Source organism: Trifolium pratense, linkage group LG1, assembly GCF_020283565.1.
Source record: "Trifolium pratense cultivar HEN17-A07 linkage group LG1, ARS_RC_1.1, whole genome shotgun sequence".
In the NCBI taxonomy this organism is placed as follows: domain Eukaryota; kingdom Viridiplantae; phylum Streptophyta; class Magnoliopsida; order Fabales; family Fabaceae; genus Trifolium; species Trifolium pratense.
The window spans coordinates 5,544,662-5,559,943 of NC_060059.1; the positions used below are offsets into that span (position 1 = coordinate 5,544,662).

A 15,282-nucleotide genomic window follows, 5' to 3' on the forward strand; every position below is an offset into this window, starting at 1 on the left:
AACCATTGATCACTTTCTAAACTTAGAGCAGGCAGGCCAACATGGGGCAACCTCCAACCCAACCTGACAAATCCTAAGAGCCATGTTCCAACACCTTGATACCCCCATTTGGGTTACAAGCTGGAGGTACCCAACTAGGCAACCAATGTGGGAATTGTCAATGTTTACTAAGATTTTTTTATTTTTTTGACAGATGCTAACTATGACTCATTCCCCTTTGAACATGCTCATTTCTCAATGCCTATGTTTTCCGATTAATTTACTATGCTAATTTTATTACCGTAACCAATTGGTTAGTTAACCAAGAACCTAAAACTTATTCCATGAAACCAACTTTTAAGTTTCAATAGAAAATCACAAACTAATAACAAGAACAGAAGATCATATAAAATAAAGAGAATAATTGCTATGTGTTTATGGTGTAAATTTAATTTACACATACATTCAATCAAATCATAGTGGCGTCACTTACGTTAGTTCTTAAAATTTCTCACAAATATCTATCCTAACAGAAATAAAAGCACCCCTGTGATCTCTCAAACGCATACATAAATTAGTTCAGTTAGCAGTGGCAGAAGAATCGTTATAAATATGAAATTTGACCATACATGGGAGGGTGAGTGATTATTATTTGGAAATGTTATATTGCTACAACATAGATTGAATTCTTGCATTTCTTGTGTAACTATCTCATAACAATAAGCATTTTTCTTTCGACTTTATTGGCATTATCTTCTGGAGTAGTTATTTCATTGAGATAAGCATAATGGTGGAATACAAACACAGCACTCAGTTAATTACATAGTTTCACAGTTCTCTCTATGCAATTACTTTGGTGGTGTAGTTGCAAACTTCCAACTATATTGCAATAAACTATCATATTCTCGTTTCCCAGCAATTTCTTCAACAGGAACTGCATCAGAAATTTCCTTCAAATCTTCTTCTGTAAGCTTCACAGTCAAAGATCCAATGTTGTTTTCAAAGTTCTTCAGTTTAGTAGTTCCTATGGTATCAAACAAATACATCATAAAGCACTTGGTCAATAGAATCAATTTAGTCTCATGCTTACAATATCTACACACTTTATGGTCAAGATTTTAGGTACTATCAATGAAGAAATAAACATTATGCCAAGCAAAGATAGATGATGGACTTATGAAAGAAGTTACATTACAAAGAAAATGGTTTTAATATCATCATGTTTTTTCTTTATCGAGTAGTAATTTTTGAGATAACAAGTAAAATCTGGAAAGTAGATTGCCGGAATATGCCAAGGGTTTAAGAAAGCTAAAAATCATCACATATGTTGAACATACAACACAAGTATTCTTCCTAAATATAAATGAAGACAGTACCAGGGATAGGGATTATGTCATTTCCCTGATGGAGAAGCCATGCTAAGGCTAATTGAGAAGGAGTGCATGCATGCTTCAAAGCCAAGTCATTGATTCTTTCATAGAAAAGCTTGTTCTTTTCCAAATTTTCTCCTGTGAACCTTGGATGCATAGCCTGTTACAGATACAGGAAAAAATTTCAGTAGAAAATTACTGCAAGGAAGGTACCAATTCAGCGATATTTATGCCTTTTTCCCTCAGCAGAGATCTGATTCAACAAATTGTCCAAATCTCTCTCAATAATGTTATTTTGACCATCATTTTTAGGAAAATTTCCAAATTCTTGCAAACATAAAACTGTATTACTTGTAACTAGCTGCATACCAGCAAGCTCTGACTAGGCAAAGCCTCTACAACTGACTTTCCTGCAAAAAAGCCACGGCCAAGAGGGCTGTATGCCACTATCCCGATGCCAAGTTCTCTGCAAGTACACAAGGCTTCTTTAGTCACTGTAAAAACGATTTCAGATACAACTGGATTATAATTGTAACTAGTGCTATATGAGCAGATATTTGTTCAATGTCTATACCTGCAGAGTGGAATTATTTCTTCTTCGATGTCACGGGACCATAAGGAATACTCCATTTCCAAAGCAGTAATAGGATGAACTGCATGTGCTCTCTTTATAGTGTCAGCATTAGCCTCTGACAACCCAATATATTTTATCTTTCCTTCAGTTACCAGTTGTTTGAGCTCCTCCATCTTTCATAAAGAGATCAATGTTAAATCACTTAATCATATAAGTATTTTCTAGAGTTTACAAGTGTTAGAACTTGGAAAGGTATGCATAATTAAGAGTTAAGACCATTGAAAACTTACAGTGTCTTCAATTGGAACTGAAGTATCAACTCGGTGTTGATAATATAAATCAATATACTTAACATCAAGCCGCTTGAGACTAGCTTCACAACACTCTCTCACATATTCAGGGGTACCTTTTACTCCAAAAACCATTCCATCAGACATAGTAACACCAAACTTTGTAGCCAACTGGACTTTTTCGCGAGGAAGTTCTTTTAATGCCTATGACAGAAGAAAAAAGACACTTATAAGTTTGCTCATGTATTTTCAACACTCAGAGTTACAATAAAAAGGATTTGTTAGTTATTGGATAATATGTTACCTTACCAACCATGATTTCATTATGATGTTTGTGTCCGTAGAGATCTGATGTATCAAAAAAGGTAACCCCTCTATTGAATACTTCCTTAATAATTGAGCATCCTTCTTCATGTGACAAAGGAGCATTGTAAATTCCAGATAATCCCCCACATCCAAATCCCAACCTAGAAACCTGCATTCCACAAATACTTTATGATTCACAAATATTAAACTAATAATGTCTCTTTCCTCTTAATATATAAGTAATCATTCTGCTGCAAACAACAAATTTCAACGAAGAACTGGTTACTAATCAATTATCAATTTAATGTCTTGTTCCTCCTAATGTCAATTTAATGTCTTGTTCCTCCTAATGTTGAACTAATCGTGCTGTTATGAAAAACAAATCTTAATGATATAGTATTTGCAAATAAGGAAGATGAAAGTTTACCTCTAAACCTTGGGTACCCAGTTTGACTCTTGGGACTTGAATCTCAGTCTTCTCCATTCTTCTTCAACGCTATTATTGCCTTACCTGAGATGCAAAGTTGACAAACAAAAGCAAATAATAGTTAGAATAAAAACTATGCTAAAGCCAAAGGGTTGTTGAAGTGTCTATCCCCTCTGACCCACTATCAACTTAACAAGAACTTTTGCTTCCAAAATAAATAAATAGTATGTACTAGTGCATAATATCTGTCTTTACTCTTTAGCTCCGTAGCAGCACCGACACTTCTTATGAAATATGTGCCTGGTATCCGACGTCAACATGACACTAGCACATGTGATTACCTTCAATTAATTAATTTTTTCAAATTTTCATCGGTGTCAACGAGTACATGTAAGTGTTGTGTCCGTGTTTCATAGCTTTCACCGGTGTCAACATGTAAGTGTCGTGTCCGTGTTTCATAGCTCCACTTTTAAATTTAAACTTAAACATGTCAAGGGAAGGAACTATTTTGACTCCAAGCCTTATGCAATGAAACTGTTCTCTTTTTGGTAAAAATGATACTTTCATAGAAATAATTATAAACTTTATTATAATCTGGTTACTAATCACCTAATCCACAATTTCATTATCATGACCATAGAGATCTGATGATATATGAAAAAAAGCTGTTGAAAACTACTATTGACAGAACCCAAAAAAAGTGATGGTTCAAGTGGCTAGGCTCACCAGGCATTGTGGGCTGGAAGTGCAGAGGCTTGTTATCCCTCCACTGTCAAGAGGGAGAGGTGTTCACTGCTCTGTGAAGCCAGCCTGACGCAGTGCCCTCTTGTCTAGGACCAATGAATCTCAGGCCTTCGCCTAGGATCCATTGATCAACTCTCAACTTGGAGTGGGCAGGCCAACATGTCGCAGCCTCCAACCCAACCTGGCAAATCCTAAGCCATGTTCCGTCACCCTTAATGCCCCCACTTGGGTTACAAGCTGGAGCGCTGGAGCTAATCTGGTTACTAATCACCTAATCCACAATTTCATTATCATGACCATAGAGATCTGATGATATATGAAAAAAAGCTGTTGAAAACTACTATTGACAGAACCCAAAAAAAGTGATGGTTCAAGTGGCTAGGCTCACCAGGCATTGTGGGCTGGAAGTGCAGAGGCTTGTTATCCCTCCACTGTCAAGAGGGAGAGGTGTTCGCTGCTCTGTGAAGCCAGCCTGACGCAGTGCCCTCTTGTCTAGGACCAATGAATCTCAGGCCTTCGCCTAGGATCCATTGATCAACTCTCAACTTGGAGTGGGCAGGCCAACATGTCGCAGCATCCAACCCAACCTGGCAAATCCTAAGCCATGTTCCGTCACCCTTAATGCCCCTACTTTTAAATTTAAACTTAAACATGTCAAGGGAAGAAACTATTTTGACTCCAAGCCTTATGCAATGAAACTGTTCTCTTTTTGGTAAAAATGATACTTTCATAGAAATAATTATAAACTTTATTATAATCTGGTTACTAATCACCTAATCCACAATTTCATTATCATGACCATAGAGATCTGATGATATATGAAAAAAAGCTGTTGAAAACTACTATTGACAGAACCCAAAAAAAGTGATGGTTCAAGTGGCTAGGCTCACCAGGCATTGTGGGCTGGAAGTGCAGAGGCCTGTTATCCCTCCACTGTCAAGAGGGAGAGGTGTTCGCTGCTCTGTGAAGCCAGCCTGACGCAGTGCCCTCTTGTCTAGGACCAATGAATCTCAGGCCTTCGCCTAGGATCCATTGATCAACTCTCAACTTGGAGTGGGCAGGCCAACATGTCGCAGCATCCAACCCAACCTGGCAAATCCTAAGCCATGTTCCGTCACCCTTAATGCCCCCACTTGGGTTACAAGCTGGAGCTACCCAACTCGGCAAACTGATTGCTTTGTCAGAAGATTATAAACACTAGTTTCTGTTATGTTTTAAACGATGTGGGACTTATTAAAAAAAAAGAGGCTAGAAATTCTTACTGATGTAACTCTTATTTGCATAAACTCAATTTTCAACATAATAACTATTGTAACAGAAACAAGTCAACAACAGTATAAGAAATAATTCATTGGAATATTTAATGCAGGAGGCCAAAAAACCAAAGCCACTCAACACTACCACAATGAGAGAAAAGATTTATCCGGAAAGGGAACACTTGAAACAAAAAAGTGGTGGTTCAAGTGGCTAGGCTTGCCAGGCCAATGTGAGCTAGAAGTGCTGCGGCTTGTTATCCCTCCACTGTCAAGAGCCAGAGGTGTTCGCTGCTCTGTGAAACCAGCCTCACGCAGTGCCCTCTAGTCTAGAACAGTTCATTTAAACTGTATATTTCACAATTTACAGTCTAGTAGGCTAGTAGCATATTTGACTGGAAACCAGAAACAACAGTTTGTGTGATAGATAGTCAGGTTCAGTGAAACATTTAATGCAGAAGGTTGGAGAAGTTTGCACTACAAAGTAGCTAGCATCATACTCTTGGCCTAACCACTAAATCTAAAGTGATTCAAATGGGCAGAACCATTCAACATTACCATGTTTGCTGCTTGAAAATTAAACTCAAACTGCAATAGTAAAAGTATTTTACAAAGCATTTGTAGATGAAATTTGGAGAACAAAGTCTTATTAATTATGAACTAATCTGAAGGATCCTCTTATCCATAATTTTCAACCAACATTTTCAAGGCTTGTATTGTATGGCATGGCAATAGCCACTACAGTTCTATATATGAAGAAGCGCGATAAATTACCATATTATATATCACAGATTAAATGTATTTGAAGTTGAACATATGGTGCTAGCTACATATCATTAAAGGCAGATTGATTTATGACATTTGCATAAGGATGCAGAAACAGAATAGATTTAAACATCCATTTAAATTGCAATTTCAAGCATGTATATGTTTACAATGTATCCTTGACTTGAGACACCTGCAGGAGTGGAGCATTATAAATTCAAATGCCACCATCATAAATATTATAAAAAATAAAAATCAGCTAGGGAAGGATATGAAGAGAAAGAAAGAGGACACTTGATACAAAAAAGTGGTGGTTCAAGAGGCTAGGCTTGCCAGGCAATGTGAGCTAGAAGTGTTGCGGCTTGTTATCCCTCCACTGTCAAGAGCCAGAGGTATTCGCTGCTCTGTGAAACCAGCCTCACGCAGTACAATGAGAGAAAAGATTTATCCAGCAAGGGGAACACTTGAAACAAAAACTTTCGACAACTTGCAATTTCAAGCATGTATATGGTTACAATGATATCCTTGAGACATAAGTGCATGCTATTTGCCACACTTGCAGGAGTGGAGCATTATAAATTCAAATGCCACCATCATAAATATTATAAAAAAAAATCAGCAAGGGAAGGATATGAAGAGAAATAAAGAGGCTAGAAAATTTTACTGATGTAACCCTTATTATTTGCATAAACTCAATTTCCAACATAATAACTATTGCAACAGAAAAGACAGTGTAAGTTTCCCAAAAAAAAAAAACAGTGTAAGAAATAATTCATTGGAATATTTAATGCAGGAGAACAAAAAAGTGGTGGTTCAAGTGGCTAGGCTTGCCAGGCAATGTGAGCTAGAAGTGCTGCAGCTTGTTATCCCTCCACTGTCAAGAGCCAGAGGTATTCGCTGCTCTATGAAACCAGCCTCACACAGTACCCTCTAGTCTAGAATCAAGGAGACTCAAGCTTTCGCTTAGGTCCCATTGATCAACTCTCAACTTGGAGCGGGCAAGCCAGCAAGGTGCAACGACCATCCAACCTGTCAAATCCTAAGCCATGTTCAACAACTTTGATGCCCCCACATGGGTTACAAGCTGGAGTTACCCAACTCGGCAACTGACATCCTTGTCAGAAGCTTATAAACACTAATTTCTGTCATGTATTAAACGATGTGGGACTTATCATGTGTTAACTTAGACTTCTTCCCCTTCCAACATGCATAATTCTCATGTGTTAACTTAGCTTTTGAATTAATATGTTATGCTAGTTTTATTGTTATGGATAACAAGGGTGAATAAGATACTGCATTTTAATTGCATTCTATTCCACTTCACAATTTGTATGTGATGTGAGTGGGGTTACAACATCATAAGATCATCATGTGATATTTTATTTTATTTTTTGTCAAGTTGATATTTGTCAACAACTTTTAGTTCAACCGATAAAAATTGTCGAAATTATTAAGTCGGACGCCATGATCGGGGTTTGAACCCCGACTCCCTCACTTGTGTATGTAAGTTTATGTTGACTTTGTCATTTCTTCTATGTACTAAAAAAAAAGTTGATACAATATTTTTTTATTTTTGCAACGAACCTAATGATCGAACATACAACCCCGCCTACTACGTATCACAATTTATTTTCAAAAAAGTTTATTCTCAATGTTATTTTAAAAAAGTAACATAAAAGTATAATATTTTATTTAGAATTTAATTTTTTTTATATTTTGTATCATTGAAATAGTTTTTTATAATTTATTATTGAAAAACTTTTAAATATTAACTATACTTTTTATTTTATTTTTACTAAATTATACTTTTTTATTAAAAAAAACTTAGATTAGGAGAAATACAAATCTTAAAGAGTATATGTATCAATGAAAAAAATAAATATCGTAGTTAATTTTTTTTTACACATTTATAGTACTTAATCTAAAAATTAAATATAAATATCCTATAATATTTTTAGGCAATACGTATTCTATTTTGTGATTGGCTAGTGCACGTCGCAGTCTCTCTGCGTTTTACACGTAAGCTTATTATAAACTCAGTCACCCCTTCAAGACCAGTACGACTACACTTGCTGCCGTTTTGTTACATTGCATTTTGCAGTAACGAGAGAAACGGAGAAAGGATCAAAATCCTTCTCAAATATTCAATCTTTAAGATCCATTCAATTTTCCCATAACCCCAATTTTCTTTTTCTTTTTTCAATCTCAAAATAAAATCCCTATACAAAAAACCCCCAAATTAAATAAATAAAAAAGAGGGAAAAGTTATGGAACGAGCGCAAGGAAAGGGAAACGCGAAGATGTTGATGGTTTTTATGTGTTTGTTGTTTATCTTCGTTGATCGAATTGAATCTCTTTCTGTTACGGTGAATGAGGTTGAATGTCTCTATGAATATGTGCTTTATGAGGGTGATACCGTTTCGGGGAATTTTGTTGTCGTTGACCATGATATTTTCTGGAGTTCTGATCACCCTGGCATTGATTTCTCGGTGAGTTCAATCTCAATTCGGTAATTTTCTCTTATGGGTTTTCAATTTCGTATTTTTTTTTTTTTGTGCAATTTGGATTTTCTGGGTCACTTTTTTTTTAATCTTATAATTTTCCTTGCCCAGTTCTTAATTCGTTGAATTATGATCGATGAAGTTATTGGGGTGTTTTGTATTTTGCTTTGGTGAGGGAAAAATTGAATTTTTATTTTTTAGGGTTTTTAAGAGGGAATTTGCTGTGCTATATAATGAATGGTGAATGGTGGAATGTTAGGTTTAATTTTATTGATATACATTGTATGATGAATGGTGATTGGTGAGTCCTTGGCAGTACAATACCTCCTTGTCTTTTGTGCTTAACCTTATCTAGATTGAACATTTGTAGTTGTTTGTTAGGTTGTTGACCGATGTTTGTTAGTGCATAATAGGATTTAGTATTGATTAGTCCAAGTTAGATCGGCATGTTCGCAAACTATATAGAATATATAAATAATTTTTCATGCACCTTTAAAAGGCTAAAGATGTGAAATTTTTTAGCCAAGTTAGGGTGAAAATTGAATTGTTGAAAGTGGTGGTGAATGAAGGAAGGAATAGGGAGGGAAAAGAAAAACACTTAAAGGACATCTTGTGCTTTTGTATTTTATGTCCATCTGGCTGGTGCTGAATGCTGATATTCAAATGGATTGTCTTTATTTTCTGCACCTAATTGGATTTATTCTCAGCTATGTTATGCTTTTATATATTGCGGAATGCAGCTTGAGATCTAGATACCTAGAGGCTTGACTATATTGTTATTGGCTGTGGGAAACTCATTGATAACTCCTTTGCATGAAAAAATAACGTGTGCTCGCTAGTATTATAGGAAGCACACTTGAATCGATATTTGGTTACTATTAATCTATGAATCTGTTGTTGCATAGCTGTCAGATTCAGTTTAGAATGACTTTGCCCAAATTTTCATATTGTTTTGTAACTTTAGCTTTTCAGATATCCTTATTTTTGCGGTTATCTGCAGGTAACATCACCTGGAGGAAATGTTGTCCAAGATATCAAGGGAACCTCTGGAGACAAGTTTCAATTTAAGGCCCCAGTACACGGAATGTATAAATTTTGTTTTCATAACCCACACTCAACACCTGAGACTGTTTCTTTCTATATCCATGTTGGTCATATTCCTTCTGAGCATGACCTTGCCAAGGACGGTATGTTCTATGTGAAATTGGGTTCTTTTAGTATATTACACAATCAATGATCATATTACTGTGTGTATTTGTTGAAGTGTTAAATTTACTATTTACCTTAGTTACTTCTTGAAAGTTGTGTACAATGATCTGAGTGTTCTTTTCTTTCCCTATGTTTTTGTTATCTGGACTTTCAGTTTAATTTTGATGATTTGCAGAGCATTTGGACCCAATTAATGTTAAAATTGCCGAGCTCAGAGAGGCATTGGAATCTGTTACAGCTGAACAGAAGTACTTGAGAGCTCGTGATGCAAGGCATCGCCACAGTAAGTAGTTTTCTTTTCCATGAACTTACGATGTTCTACTTGGAAAATTTGATCGTGGTAGTCATGTTAATATTCTTGTCATCATATATAATGCATGCACTTATAAGATATATGGACACATTTCTTTTTCCTCCTTTTGGGCTCGCTGCACTCTACTTTCATTCTTACTTACCCAACTCTGTTGTTTGTAGCGAACGAGAGTACCCATAAACGTGTAATCTTCTACACTGTGGCAGAGTACCTTCTGTTGGCTGCTGTTAGTGCACTGCAAGTCATATATATCAGGCGCCTTTTCAGCAAGTCAGTGGCTTACAACCGTGTTTGAGTCCCCTCCCTCAGAAACCTTATGCCTTTCCTTCTTTTAGTTAAATTAAATTAAAGGGTTAGGGGTTTATAGATGTTTTTCTCTCTGTGAAACATTATAACTATTATTTTTGGTGAGCACTTTGTTGCTCTCTTTTGGAGACAGCCGTCACTTGTACTTTGATATACAACTAGATTTTTATATTCATTGGTCTGAACTTCACTGGATTTTGACTGAAAATTAAATCTTGTGGGAACAATACTTCGTATGCAATATGATACCTTATATTTTGTGTTTACCGGGGTTTCTTAAGGGTTAGTTTGGTTCAACGGATGATTGAGGGAAGGAAATCACGTGTTTACCTTATACTTTGATATACAATGGTTTGGCCATGATTGCTGGTGATATTGTTCTACATTAGAGGATGGAGATTGTGATATTGTTCTACATGATTATGGAAATTTCTTGTGTGGAAGAAAATAGACCGTGTCTATTGTATTAACAGATAGATACGTGTAGGTGTAAGTACCTAAAAGTAATTATTCATTTTGTTATTGGCAAGCTGTACCAAAAGCAATCCAGAATTCCAGATCCACCGCAGTAATTTTTTACATTGTTTTCCACTGTTTTAAACTACATCCATTGAAAATTTTAGATCGGACGACTATGATTAATCTGTCACTAATTTCACCAATGATTTAGATTGGATGACTGATATTATTACTTTGTCATCCTGTTTCGTACCAAAAGCACGCTGTTAGTATTGTGCCTAAGTTTTCTCCTAAATTATTCATTTTGATCTCGGTCCTCGCCTTCAAGCCAAACAATTGATGTTTCAGAATTTCAGCAATTACTTTTGTAGGAAACTTTAGCTAGCAGCATGTAAGAGTCGCAATTATCAATCAAATGCTAAAACTAGTTTTATCTTTTAAGGAGTAAAAAATTAAATTGGTCTTTGATTTTGTAAGGCATTTTAAAATTGGTCTTTTGAGAATATAAAAATTTTAATATGGTCATTGACTCTATAAACTGTTTCTCGAGTTCATTTTTCTACCAATGTTTGTTACATATTTAGTTTCTTTTTGGTTTTCAGCATCAGTATTTGATTGGACCGCCTAATCTGGTTCGGGGTCAGTTCTAACTTTATAAAAAGTTTCTAAAATCCATTGTTAATTTATTTATTTGTCAAGTAGCCTAGTGGTTAGACTCTTACACATTTAAATGTGGAATTCGAGATTCAAACCCGGATCACTCCAATAATGTTTCTGGTAGTTATAATTTGAGTTACACTTACGGGACAAATTCATTATTTTTTTAATGTCCAATACTAAACATCGTGGTATTATTTTTTTAATGTCCAATACTAAACATCGTGGTATGTGATGATGCGTTCATTATTTGTGTTGTTAATTGATATCTTGCACAAAAAAGTTTTTTTTTTTACTCAAGAAAATTGTTAATTTCACAAAGAATTTAATTTAAAACTAAATTTGTTAATTTCACAAACAAATTTAAAACTAAATTAGAGCCTCGCGGCTAGTATGTTAAAAATTCTGTTTACCCGATAATTGATATATTTTTAAAATTTCAAATATTAAAAATGTTGGCAAAATTAACCAGTTGCTTTATACCCCTGAAGTGATTGACCGAGACTTAATATAAATGTTTAGTTTATTTATAAGCATCTTACCTCGTTTTAGTTTACATTGTTTCCGATGTGGGACTTCAAAAATATAATACTATGCATCCACAACCATTTTAGGCCTCTTTGGGGTTTCTGTTCTTCAATTCGCAGGTTATATTTATGTGGTATTATATGTCCTTGCATTTGCTCCAGCTTCATTTTGATCTCTCTTGCAAAGGCATCTCGGTAATGTAATCCCTATCAATCGCAGTTAATGTACGCTTTGTCTCTCTTTTCATGTAGAATCCATTGTTATAATATAAGCAAGATGATGAAAACTTTCCCCAAATTATTCTATGTGTCATATTCATTCTCTCTTTCTCTCGTACAATCTTTTCCTTGTTCTCTCCATTACTTTTTTTTTCTGTAATTCTAGTAATTGGTATTGTCAATGATTCAAAAATTTCAGTATTTAGCCAACATCAAACTTCCCTGCATTATGTTTTGTGCTTACAGTATACACGTTATGCAGTTGTTGAGCATGCATATGACTTAACAAGTGTTGCAGCAAAAGCAACAGCTGCTTTTGGAATGGTGCTTCTGTTTGTTTAATGACCAGCTAATTTCGATGACGGAACAAGACCAGGTAAAGATTACAGTATGTAGTTAGTAATTACATGACAGAACTTGCCTTTTATTCCGAACTTCAAATTTAAATATTTGTTCACTTTAACTCTTAGGTGCCGGTTTTCATTTTTCAGGTGTTGATGACACAAAACTAATTAAAAAGGTGTGTTGATTTTAATATTCTGTTGAATAGTCATTGTTTCTCTATATGAAGCTTTTGTTTCATATTAAGCTTTTAAAATAATCTCATTATAGATTATCATTCGCGAGCTTCATCCGTTCTGAAGGACCTTGTTTGTGATGGTGCGTTCATTATTTGTGTTGTTGTCGGTCCAACAATTCTCTAATAATTGATGTCTTGCACAAAAAGTTATTATACTCCTATGTTCTTGGCAAATGATCTCTCATATTTTTATTGTTGACAATAGAGGGACGGAACTAGGTATGTAACATATGGGGCGATCGCCACCCTTATCTGTATGATGTTATAGTACCCCACGTTATGTACATAATGGTTGCCCCTGTAAATTTAATCAAAAAATTAGTGTTTGACACCGTAGAATAATTATCAAACCTTTATAACTAATGGCACATATCTATATATATAACCGACTTGCTAAAAATTATAGTAGCTTGTTTCATTCTTTGATTTTTGTTTTGACATTTGATTATGATTATAAAAGAAAAGTTTACATTGGCCATGGTAAAAGTTTGTACTTTTTATATGTATTTGCTTTTGTAGGATATATGATTTTTATATTTCATTAAATTAAATTTTATACGATTACTAATAAAAGAAATTAGATTTGTTGATCAATATTATTTGTTACGTGTTATCTTTCCGCCACCCACGACTATTTTTTCTGGTTCTGTCCGTGTAGATTGTAGAATCATAGTCTTTCTCCATATGTTCTTCGCTTAATCTGAATTTGGTTAAAAATACCAATGTTAAGTATTGGGTTATAATTCATGGTTTTCCTATTAAATATTGGAGGTCACATATTTTTTTTCAATCGGAAGAGGTATTGAGATCCCTCTTGTTTTAGATGAAACAACTAGTAGTAAGAGATGTGGATACTATGCTAATGGATCTTGATTTGTTGGAATTTCTTCTTGTTAAATGAGATGAGTATGCTTTTAATGCTAGAAAGGCTCTCATATTTTCGTTCATTTTAGTATTTTTTTTTATATTTTTGGTACAATTTCATTTTAGCATGTTATTAGTCATTCAAGGGATAGTTGACGTGCAAAAAAAATACAAAGAATGATGAGGAAATAAAATATGAGAAAGAAAAAACTATTTTTCTCCCTTGAAAATCTACACAACATCCATTATATAAATTATACGAGCGAGTGATTTAGAAAATGAATTATACGGTGTATGTATGATTGGTCGATCCTATGTCACAGCCGCTTTAGTAATTAATCAAAGTGTAGTCTTGGACAGTGACCAAATTTTTATAAGGTTTATTGGCTAAAATGCAAGCTATGTTCGCAAACTGTGTTTTTCATAATATTTTCATTTATGGGGTGTGACGGGTGTAAACAATGAGGTTGAGATAAAAAAAAAAAAAAAAAATTGTCATTCGCTACTTAAGGTGGAATTGAGTTCGCAACTTAAGTAGCGAGTATGGTAATTTAGAAATTTAAATGGGCGCAAAAAAAATTCTTTCAATAATGTTTATAAATTTCACTTTTTTTTTTTGTTTCATTAGATTTTGGGTTCCCCAATTTTTATTTTATTTTTTATCTTTCTTAAATAATATATCAAAAATGCTAACTAGTGTCTTCGAACACTCTTTAAACATTCTAGCATACTTTTGTTCATTACAAGCATAGTCATCTTATTTAATAAGAAGGAATTCTAACAAATCAAGATCCACTAAAATTTTAGCAGAGTATCCATATATGTTGTTACTAGTTATTTCATATAAAGTTAGAAACTAAATATCACTTAAAAACATAACATGAAACATAAATCAAACGATCATTATTGCTAAATTAAGCTCCAACAAAGTTTAAACATAATATCACTTAAAAACATAACATGAAACCTAAATCAAAAGATCATTATTGCTAAATCAAGCTCCAACAAAGTTTGGATCGTTTTTGCTAAATCAAGTTCCTACAAAGTTTAACTATCACTTAAAAACATAACATGAAACATAAATCAAAGGATCATTATTGCTAAATCAAGCTCCAACAAAGTTTAAACTTAATATTACCTCATTCCCTAGATATAAGACCATGTTTACATTTTTCTTTGTCTCTTTTTATAAGACTTCTTTCATATTTTTAAGGGCATTCGTTATTTTTTTTACCAACATGCCCCTAATTAAAGTGCATATTTTTATACAATCTGTAATAAATACTTTAGAAAAACAATAACTCATTCTCTTTCTTGAAGGATAAAATTGTAAAACCACTACCATTGTCAACAAATTTAATGCTACAACCTACTTTCTTAATCTTCGCAATTTCTCAATGGGGTCTTATAATTAGGGATGAAAGTAGTATCACTTAAAAACATAACATGAAACGTAAATCAAGCTCCAACAAGGTTCCAATATCTCAGTAATGGTTGAGGAAAAACCGATAAGCCCTAGTGCGACTGTGACTTCAGACTTGTTCAGTGTTTCTTGATCCTATGAAATCTTTCGAAATCTGGCTCAAATTTCTTGCTGTAGAATTACTGATATATACATGCAACAATACTCACTCTTGACCATCATCCTTAAGGTATCATTCTCTTCATTGTAGATTGATTTTGAAATTTATAGCATTTTATTCGATTGTATATCATTAAGCTCAATCTGCTTTCTATCTACTATGTATTGCCTGTTTTATATTATCTACCTCACCTCACGAAAAATTTGAACTTTCCTGGGTTTCACAACAAAGTTTCCATTTTTATGGGTAAATTCATTAATTGTTTGCTACTGAAAAAACAGTTGATAAAAAAGTTTCCATTTGAGTACGAAAAATTTGAACTTTTCCGATTTTTACCAAAACCTCATTAAACTTCT

General features: G+C 34.2%; 2 protein-coding genes across 2 annotated transcripts; one reads left to right on the forward strand and one right to left on the reverse strand.

Annotated features, from left to right (window-relative positions):
• Positions 1-583: 583 nt before the first annotated feature.
• On the reverse strand, positions 584-3,212 carry LOC123896873 (perakine reductase-like). Its single transcript, XM_045947290.1, has 7 exons — positions 2,947-3,212; positions 2,518-2,688; positions 2,214-2,417; positions 1,924-2,096; positions 1,719-1,815; positions 1,356-1,509; positions 584-1,003 (listed from the first exon to the last, which is right to left on the reverse strand). The coding sequence occupies exons 1-7, from the start codon at positions 3,001-3,003 to the stop codon at positions 828-830; spliced, it is 1,032 nt and encodes a 343-aa protein (XP_045803246.1). The 5' UTR covers positions 3,004-3,212; the 3' UTR covers positions 584-827.
• Positions 3,213-7,700: 4,488 nt separating this feature from the next.
• LOC123902098 (transmembrane emp24 domain-containing protein p24beta3) lies at positions 7,701-10,301 on the forward strand. Its single transcript, XM_045951755.1, has 4 exons — positions 7,701-8,197; positions 9,210-9,396; positions 9,594-9,701; positions 9,893-10,301. Exons 1-4 carry the CDS (start codon positions 7,976-7,978, stop codon positions 10,024-10,026), a joined length of 651 nt encoding a protein of 216 aa, XP_045807711.1. The 5' UTR covers positions 7,701-7,975; the 3' UTR covers positions 10,027-10,301.
• The last annotated feature ends 4,981 nt before the right edge of the window (positions 10,302-15,282 follow it).

What these genes read in the sequence shown, in the direction of transcription:
- LOC123896873 (XM_045947290.1), bottom strand. Translation starts at nt 3,003, where the DNA reads ATGGAGAAGACTGAGATTCAAGTCCCAAGAGTCAAACTGGGTACCCAA. An exon ending in TGGGTACCCAAGGTTTAGAG is followed by an intron (nt 2,689 to 2,946) that starts GTAAACTTTCAT and finishes TGTGGAATGCAG; the next exon opens with GTTTCTAGGTTGGGATTTGG. An exon ending in ATGAAATCATGGTTGGTAAG is followed by an intron (nt 2,418 to 2,517) that starts GTAACATATTAT and finishes CTTCTGTCATAG; the next exon opens with GCATTAAAAGAACTTCCTCG.
- LOC123902098 (XM_045951755.1), top strand. Translation starts at nt 7,976, where the DNA reads ATGGAACGAGCGCAAGGAAAGGGAAACGCGAAGATGTTGATGGTTTTT. An exon ending in ACCCTGGCATTGATTTCTCG is followed by an intron (nt 8,198 to 9,209) that starts GTGAGTTCAATC and finishes GGTTATCTGCAG; the next exon opens with GTAACATCACCTGGAGGAAA. An exon ending in TGATGCAAGGCATCGCCACA is followed by an intron (nt 9,702 to 9,892) that starts GTAAGTAGTTTT and finishes TGTTGTTTGTAG; the next exon opens with CGAACGAGAGTACCCATAAA.